Genomic DNA, 9,959 nt, shown 5'->3' with positions numbered 1-9,959 from the left:
AGGCTAGCACCCGAATCTGTTCGGGTTAAGGCTGTTTGCAGGAAGTTAAGTCACAGTGTGCATGCTGTTTCAGTGACTTTCAACAAATTTCCACTTGTTCCACTAGGCAAAGCAAATTAAATAATCAAGTCAAGAACTGCTGTTGGAAGGCCCTAGCAGAGGGTGTAGATCCAGAGTGCTAAAAGTTGGGACAGTGAAAGTCTAGGAAATTATCGTTACTCTCTGTTAATGTGAAATCAAGGTACTAAACGGGTATAATTCCCAAGTTTCCTTGTGTAACTCTCTCTTTATTCACAACCACAGTCAGGAAGTGAGAATGCTTACTCTCAGCTCAATTTCTCTTTATTCAGTACTAGCCCATTAAGTGGTGCGGCCCCCATTAAGGTCTAGGTAATCTCTCATAGGTTTGCTCAGAGGCAAAAAAAATCTGGGATCCTATGAAGTTGACAACCAAGATTAGAGATGTCTGTTTTTCTGCAAATTTCATTTTCTTTACAGTTGAGTATAATGCATCTTATGTGCATGTGTGTAGCTATGTGCATGTGTGTAGCTTTCCCCTTATTCATTCATCTATTGATGAACATCTAGATTGTTTCCCAGATTTTGTTAACAGAGCAGCACTGAATGTGAGTGTGCAGGGATCTCAGTGGTAGGATAGAGAATTCTTTGAGTATATGCCCAAAAGTACAGCTGCTGGGTCAGTCATAAGTTTTGGAGAAACCTCCATATTGATCTCCATAATAGCTATAAGTAGTTTAAATTTCCGCCTCCTCCGAAAAGGGACCATTGGTATTTGTTGTCCTCTCATTTGTGATGGATGACACTAAATCTCAAAGTAGGTTTAATTTGCTTTTTTCCTCATTGCTAAGGATATAAAACACTTTGAAACTGTGCAGTGATGTGCGTTTTAGTTTTTGTAGTTTTTCGTTGTTGTTATATATAGTTATCTATTAACCTTTTGATTGAAGTATAACGCTCATGACTGTTTCCTTCCTTAATCTGTCCTTTCATTCTGTTAATAGTTTCTTTGTTGTTCAGAAACATTTTAATTTTATATCATCTCATTTATTATTTCCTGTGGGTAATTCCTGTGCTGATAAAGTCTTGTTCAAAAGTTGTTTTTTTTTTTTTTTTTTTTTTTTTTTACTTTAGTATATATTGAAGTGTATCCCTTTAATTTCTTATAGCTACCTCAGTATTTCAGGTTTTAAATTAAGGTCTTTGATGGAGTTTGAAATGATTTTTATGTAGAGTGAATGTAGGCAGTAATTTAGGAGTGAAGCCTTATCTGTTCCCATTCTTGCTCCCAAATAATTGATGAAAAGTCCTATTAAGTTTATTAACAAGCTTTAAGCACTATGACTGGGCAGATTTTCGTATAGTCTAACCTTCTAGGTCATAGGTCCTGTGTTACTTGCAGTCTGAGTTTCCCTGACTTGCTCTGCTCCATGTGCGCCTTCATGGTGAATCCCTTAATGGCCTGCTTCCTGGCTCTTCTGGGACCTTTGCTCAGGACAAATTCTTTATCAGTCTCCTCACCAACACCTCCTTTAGGACTCTCCCTGGAATCAGAAGTCCTGCCTTCTCTGCCCAGCCATAGGCCAATCAGCTCATTAACCAGAGATAATTAGAGATCATTCTTTATAAAAGATTGATAGAGGAGATGGTTCAATAATCATGACAAAGCCAGCATGTGGACTGTAACCACATCCCTGGGCACAGAAATCAGCTTTTGAATACACAGTACACAAGATCATCCCCTCCCCCCCCCCAAAAAAACCCAAAAAACCGAAAACAGGTTTGATTTTATTCTTCAAGTAGGTAACAAGCTTGTCAGTAGCATTTGTTAAATAAGCTGTCTTTTTTTTTTTCTTCCAGTTATGTCTTTGACACCTGTGTGAAAAATTAGGTGATCATAGCTGTGTGGATTGATTTTTGGTCTCTCACCTGTTCTCTGTCTGCCTTCATGCTGATGTCATGCTGTCTCTGTTATTATGTCTATAGAATAAGGTCAGGTATTTGATATCTCCAGTAATATTACTGCTTAGAATTGCTTTGATTATTTGTGGTCTAATGCATTTCCACATGAACTTTTGGGTTCTTCTACTTTTATGAAGATTGCCGTGGGAATCTTGAAGCAGATTGCAGTGAATCTATAGAATAATTTTGGTAATATAGCCATTCTTACAATATTAATCCATCTAGCCCATGATCATGGACGGTGTTTTCATCATCTTACATCTTCCTTTATTTATTTATTTACTTTTTAGAGGGGTCATGTTTTAATAGGGAAAAGGTTAAGAAACTTGTGATTTGTTTAGGGCTACATAGAGTTCTTTATCCAAAGATGACAAAAACCATACTTGGCTTATTGTTGTCTAAAATCACTACTGCTTTGGGCTGTTATGTTCAGACATGCTTCCTGCATTATTAAGTTTCATCCACACAGTGGTGCTAAGAAACCAGCAGTTGGTTACTGTTTCTCTCTTATTTAGTAGAGTATATACTTTTAACCATCCCTTGTAAAATAAATACTTCCTTAAACTAAAGGATATGCTTCCACAGTCCCCATCAGTGTTTTCATGATCTTAGGATTTTGCTTGTGACGTCTAAAATGTTTCCATGCTTCAGCCACCCCTCATTTGGATGACCTCAGCTCCTCTCATTTGAGTGACCTCAGTGATTTTTTTAATGATTTTGCCCATTTTCTTCTCCAATCTATTTTCCAGATCATGCTTTTTAACATACTGTCTCAGGACTCAAGTCTGAATCTTACTGTCCTGTTTAGAAACCAATGAATTCGTGCTTACTTCCTTTATAGATAAAGTCTCTTATAATCAGTTTCTGTGCTCATTCTCCAGCTGCATTCATTTGCAGCTCTTCTTGCTACATAGTTTTTGTACTTTGCAAACTAGTTGTCATTGACAGTCTGGAGTCACCTGAGAAGGAAGTCACAATTAGGAGTAAATTGCTTAAGTTGCCCTGGGGGTGTGTTGTGAGACTTTTTGTCTATGTATTTATTTGTTGTAGTTCATTTCAGTTCATTGTGATAGGAAGGCATACTTTGAATGTGGTAGCACCATTTAATGAGTTGGGCCCTGGCTTGAGTGACAGCGATAGATGAATTTAGTACCAAATGTGTCTTCATTCTTTGTGTTCCTGACCATGGATGTGAATAGCAGCTTCATGTCTCTGCATAGACTCTCCTAGCAGTGATGGGTGGTGACCTGGGATTATGACATAAATAAATAGCCTTTCTTCCTAAGTTGCTTTTGTCAGGGTTTTATCACAGCAGCAGGAAAGAAAACTAGGACCACTAGTACAAATGCATGGTTTTTATTTCCACTTTTTACCTGGTTTTGTTTAGAAGGGGTATTATGGGAAGCTGTGTTTCTTCAATAACTTTTCCTTCTTGGCTCTGTCTGTCCTGGAAAGCTTTTGTTCATCTCCTGAGTAGGTCAGTTCTCTTCAGTATATCCTCGTGGTATTTGTATTTTTTATATAACAATTTAATTATATAAAATTTATTTAACAACGTGATTGTCTGACTAGTGCTCCTTTGCTTTGCTTGATGGATGTGGTTATTTATTATTATTTTGAGACAGAACTTGCTGGCCTCTAATTCACAGAGTTCCTTGTGCCCCTGCCTCCTGAGTGCTGGGATTAAAGGTGTGCACCATCAGACCTGGCCCATTATCCTTTTTCTTACCAGACCCTAAGTTCTTAGAAGGTAGAGTGTATTCCCTTTGTGTATCTCTGGTGCAAATGGTGCTTATTAAGAGACTTGCTAAGTAATTGAGTGAATAAATTTGTAAGTCAGGACTTAGTGCAGGCATTGAAAGTAGGAAAAGTGGGACTGGAGAAAAAGCAGATAAGAACATGGGTTGCTCTTCAGAGAGTTCAGTTCCAAGAACTTGAATGGTGACCTACAAGCATCTGTAACCATAGTCTTGAGGATCAGATGCTTTATCTGGTCACAGGCACCAGCCATGCAAGTGCTACCCATATATTCATGCACACAAACACATATACAAAATAAAAATGAAAAAGAAAATAACAGTGGTATGATGTCCTTTGTGGGTTTTATTGTCAACTTGACATAACTGAGAGTTATCCAGAAGAGGGCATCTCAATTGAAGTATTGCCCATATCATATTGGCTTGCAACCCTGTATGTGAAGAATTGTCATTATTGTTGATCAATGTGGGAAGACCCAATCCACCATGGACAGAGCCACTTCTGGGCAGATGTTTAGTAGTATATATATATATATATATATCTGCTGACAGAGCACAGGTCAGAGGGAACAAGCTATCCCTCCCTAGTTTCTACCTCAGTTTCTGCTTGAGTTCTTGTCCTGACAATCATCAGTGATAACTGTGACCTGGATGCCAAAGCTGGAGTTAACCTCTTTCTTGTAGGTTGCTTTTGGTTCTGGTATTTAGCACAGCAACAGAAAACAAACTAAAGCAATGGGTAAAGAAGAAAATTGTTGCAATGAGAATAGAGTTAAAGTGAGTTTTTTTTTTTTTTTTTTTTTTTTTTTTTTTTTTTTTTTTTTTTTTTTTTTTTTGTTTTTTGTTTTTGGTTTTTTGAGACAGGGTTTCTCTGTATAGCCCTGGCTGTCCTGGAGCTCACTCTGTAGACCAGGCTGGCCTCGAACTCAGAAATCCACCTGCCTCTGCCTCCCAAGTGCTGGGATTAAAGGCGTGTGCCACCAAGCCCGGCTAAAGTGAGTTTTATATTAAGCTAACATGTAAGCTCAGTGACAATTAATATTTATTGTTGCAGCATTAATTAATTGTATGACATGAGCAGTCCAGGGCTGCAAGAGTTTGGAACTGCACCGATATTCAGGAGTGTGAGGGAGAGACCATATTTTGTCAATTCAGAATTAGGAGAACAGCTAATGTTTTAGTTGAGAGAGCACTATTCTGTACATAGAAAAGTTTGTGTATGTCCTAACTATGACATTGTTTTATTCCATATAATTGGGAAAGATGGAATATGATGCTGAAGTCACTATTTGTGTTTACACACAGTTTTCTAACTATATAATTATATAATAAAGACATTGTCACTTTCTTTATGTGTGATAAAGATGAATATTTTTTAAAACATAAAAACGCTTTATCAGTGGGCACTTGTTTGCCCATAAGATGTCAACTGTTGTACTTCAACATTGTAGAGGTACATAAAAGAAAGGATTGTGCTACAAAAGTCCTGCCGGTTGTAGCTCCTGTAGCTGGCATTGACCGTTTCTGTGCCCTGTAGGCGTTCTGCAGAAAGGAATGATCTGAGATGTAACTTTTAATGATTATGTTTATATTTATATACGCATACAGATATATAAATATATATTTGTATATATATGTTTTTCAGCTGTAGCAGAAGTAAAACTTCGGGATGACCAGTATACATTGGAACACATGCATGCTTTTGGGATGTATAATTATCTGCACTGTGATGCCTGGTATCAAGACAGTGTCTACTACATTGACAACCTTGGAAGAATTATGAACTTAACAGTGATGCTGGTAAGAAACACATGCAGAGTATAAAGACAGCGCTCATCTTCTTTTCCTTACTCTTTAATCTCTGGATCTGATGTCCAAACAGTCAAGGTGCACATACCTTTGGAATGTGGAAATCTGTCATCAGACTGTGTAAGGCTCCCCTTCTGCTTACCTCAGTCATAGCTTTTACTCTCCTTGTTTTTGTTTTTCGAGACAGGGTTTCTCTGTGTAGCCCTGGCTGTCCTGGAACTCACTCTGTAGACCAGGCTGGCCTCGAACTCAAAAATCCGCCTGCCTCTGCCTCCCAAGTACTGGGATTAAAGGCATGCACCACCACTGCCTGGCTTTCTTGTTTTTTTATAACCTCCTATACCCACCCATTTCCACCTGTGTGTTATAGCCGCAATATAATAATGGATTTTCCATTTTAGTTAGTATTTACATTATGCAATTTAAACTGTGTTAACACTTAGGTTTGGCTGTTTGGGTTGATCCCTTTTACATTATGAAATATTCATTTTTTTTTCTGTAGGACTTGGGAATAATTTTGCCTTCAAATCTTATTTGTCTTAACAGAGTCATAACTGACTTAAAAACTAATATTCTGGGTAGGGAGAAATCTCAGTCAGTAATATTACTTTTATTTCTATGTTGTGGAATAATTTGAGGAGTATTGACATTATTTCTTCCTTGAAACTCTGTGCTAAAACCTCCTGAGGATCTGAGTTCTCTATCTCAAGTCTATATTGAAAGCTCTGGTATGGTAGTACTCACTTGTAATCTCAGCCCTGATAAGTCAGAGATAAGCACTTCCCTGATTAAGCAGTGGTGTACAGTTTCAGAAGAACACCACCATAAGTTTACCTCTAGCCTCCATGTACATACAAGTAAGCGTGCTTGTACATGCAAGTTCACAGGAACACATACAAAATGCTCGTCCTCTTCTTTTTTTCTTTGAATGCATCAATATTTTTTATGTTAAAAGGGTTAAAGTGCATCTCATAAATAGCTAGTAGTTAATTTGGATAATGGTTTGTCAATCTTATTGATTTTTCTCAAAAAACAACTCTTTGTTTCATTGACTCTTGGTATAGTTTTTGTTGTTGTTTTGTTTTACTTGTATTTATTTCTGTTTTACTGAATTCAGTAATCAATTATTGATAATGAATTCTGTAATTGATTATTTCCTGCTGTTTATTCCTTTTGGGTGTGATTTCTTTTTGTTGTTATAGAGCTTTTAGGTTTGTTATTTAGTTCCTATAATAAAATTTTTCTAATTTTTTTTTTTTTTGTAATGTTGGCACTCTGTTAAGAATTTGGCTCTTAGAACTGCCTTCATTGGGTTCCATAAATTTGAATATGTTGTATATTCATTTATCTAAATTAACAAAATTAGAAATCAAAAGAGGACCATAACAACAAATACTGAAGAAATCCAAAGAATCGTAAAGACATACTTTAAAAATCTCAACTTCACCAAATTAGAAAATCTAGAAGAAATAGATAATTTTCTCAATACATGCCACTTACCAAAAGTTAAATCAAGACCAGGTAAACAATTTAAGCAGACCTACAACCTCTAGTGAAATAGAAGCAGTGATTAAAAGCTTCCAACCTTTCCCTCCTCCCCTAAAAAACAAGCCCAAGACTAGCTGGTTTTAGCACAGACTTTCAAGGAAGAATTAATGCCAACACAAAGAAGGAAATTTGCCCTAAATGCAGGAATTTCATTTTATGAGGTGTCTTAGTTAGGGTTTCCATTGCTTTGAAGAGACACAATGACCACAATAACTTGTATGAAGGTAGACATCTATTTGGTAGGTCTGGCTTACGGTTTTAGAGGTTCAGTTCATTATCATCATGGTGGGAAGATGGCAGTGTTCAGGCAGACATCATGCTGGAGCAACAGAGAGTTCTACCTCTTAATAAGACAGCCAGGAGCTCCATCTCTTCCACACTGGGCGGAGCTTGAGACTAAGATCTCTCAAAGCCTGCCTACACGGTGACACACTTCCTCCGACATGGGTACACCTCCTAATAGTGTCACTTCCAATGGGCCAAGCATATTCAAACCACCACATGAGGCCACAGTTATCCTGATACCCAAACCACATAAAGATTCAACAAAGGAAGAGAATTACGTGGTGAACATAAATATGAAAACATTCAATAAAATACTTGCAAACTGAATTTAAGAACACACCAAAAACATCCTCCACCATGAAGTAGGCTTTATTACAGAGATGCAGGGATGGTTGAACATACATAAATTGATGGATGTAATCCACCAAATAAAGAAACTGAAAGACAAAAATTACATATCATCTCCTTAGATGCAGAAAAGGTCTTTGACAGACTCTAACACCCCTTCATGTAAAAGTTCTGAAGTGCTTAAGAATACTAGGGATATACTTCAGTATAAGAAAGGTAGTTTACAGTAATCTCATAGACAACATGAAATTGAATGGAGAGAAACCCAACCCAAAGTAATTTCACTAAAACCAGGGATAAGACAAGTTTGTCCACACTCCACATATTCAATGTAGTACTTGAAGACTTAGCTGAGCAATAATATAATTGTAGGAGACCTAAGGGATAAAAATAGGAAGGGAAAGAATCAAAATATCTTTACTTGCAGATTATATTATAGTATATATAACTAACCATAAGAATTCCATCAGTGAACTCCTATAACTGATAAACACTTTTGTATGTATGATAAACACATGCAAAATTAAATCACAAAAATCAGTAACCCTCCTATATACAAGTGATGAAAAGATTAAGAAAGAAATCAGGTAAATACCCTTAATAGTAGCCTCAAATAATATAACATATATTGGAATAACTAACAAAGCAAGTAAAAGACTTATATGATAAAAGCTTCAAGTCTTTGAAGAAGAATTGAAGAAGATATCAGAAGATAGAAATATCTCCTATGCTCATGTATCAGTAGGATTAATACAGTAGAAACGAGCTTCCTATCAAAAGCAATATATATATACTCTATGCAGTCTATATCAAAATTCCAACACAGTTCTTAACAGATCTTGAAAGGACAGTTTGCAGCTTCATATGGAAACACACACACACACACACACAGATACACACGCACACACACATCAGGATAATTAAAACAGTCCTGAACGATAAAAGAAATGGAAGTAGAGTCATCATTCCTGATTTTAAGTTATACTACAAGCCTATAATAATAAAAACAGCATGGTATTGGCACAAATCAGACACCAATAGAATAGAATCGAAGACCTAGGCATAAATATACATACATATGGACACCTGACTTTCTTTTTTTTTAATATAAAGAAGCCAAAAACACACACTGGAATAAAGACAACATCTTCAGTAAATGGTGCTGGTCAAACTGAAAGGCTGCATGTAGAGGAATCCACATAGATTCACCTTGTACAAAACTCCAAAGACCTCAACATAAAACCAGATACATTAGATCTGATAGAAGAGGAAGTGAGGGAATAGCCTTGAACTCTTTGGGACAGCAAAAGACTTTCTGAACAGAACACAGTTAACATAGGCACTAAGATCAACCTCATGGAACTTTATGAACTGGAAGGTTTCTACACTATAAAGGACATTGTCCTTTGGAACAAAGTGGCAACATATGCAATGGGAAAAGATTTTTGCTGACTACACATTTGATAGAGGGCTGTGCTGGTTAGTTTTATGTCAACTTGACACAAGCTAAAGTCATCAGAGAGGAGGGGACCACAATTAAAAAAACATGTCTCCATAAAGTCATATTGTAGCAAGTCTATAGTCCATTTTCTTAGTGATTTGATTGGAGATGGACCAGCCCACTGTATGGTTTGCCATCCTGGGCTGGTAGTCCTGAACTTTATAAGAAATCAGGATTAGCAAGCCAGCATTCCTCTTTGGCCTCTTCATCAATTTGGCCTCCTGCCTCCAGTTTCCTGCTCTGCTTGAGTTCCTGGACTGATTTCCTTTGATGATAAACTGTGATGTGGAAGCATAAGCCAGGTAAACCCTTTCCTTCCCATGTTGCTTTGGTCATGGTGTTTCATCACGGCAATAGTAACCCTAACTAGGATAAAGGCTAATACTTCAAAATATATAATGAACTAAAGAAACTAGATATCAAGAAAATAAATAACCCAGTTATCAATGGGATACAGATCTAAACAGAATTCTTAAAACTGGAAACTCAAATGACAGCACATGCTGGCGAGGGATGAGGATGTGGAGTGAGAGAAACATTCATTGCTGATGGGAATGTAAACATGTACAACCACTATGAAAGTCAGTGGCAGTGCCTCTGGAAGATGGGAACCTATATACCTCATGATCTATCTGTAACTAGATACTCTTGCCCATGTACCAAAGGATGCTTTCTTTAGCCTGCTACAAAAACATTTGGTCAACCATGTTCATTGCTGTTCTACTCATAAT

The 9,959-nt window shown here is 37.0% G+C and overlaps 1 protein-coding gene across 2 annotated transcripts in view; it reads left to right on the top strand.

Moving 5' to 3' along the window:
* The window catches only part of Nudcd1 (NudC domain containing 1), a 55,490-nt gene that overhangs the window by 1,919 nt on the left and 43,612 nt on the right, over positions 1 to 9,959 (top strand). For both annotated transcript variants that reach the window (XM_031358064.1, XM_031358063.1), the window contains exon 2: positions 5,383 to 5,537. In XM_031358064.1, the coding sequence (XP_031213924.1) occupies positions 5,383 to 5,537 (155 nt within the window). The remainder of the gene's footprint in view (positions 1 to 5,382; positions 5,538 to 9,959) is intronic.

The sequence above is a fragment of the Mastomys coucha genome, unplaced genomic scaffold, assembly GCF_008632895.1.
Source record: "Mastomys coucha isolate ucsf_1 unplaced genomic scaffold, UCSF_Mcou_1 pScaffold7, whole genome shotgun sequence".
In the NCBI taxonomy this organism is placed as follows: domain Eukaryota; kingdom Metazoa; phylum Chordata; class Mammalia; order Rodentia; family Muridae; genus Mastomys; species Mastomys coucha.
Note: the sequence above shows the minus strand (reverse complement) of the source record. Positions and strands in the feature narration are given on the sequence as shown.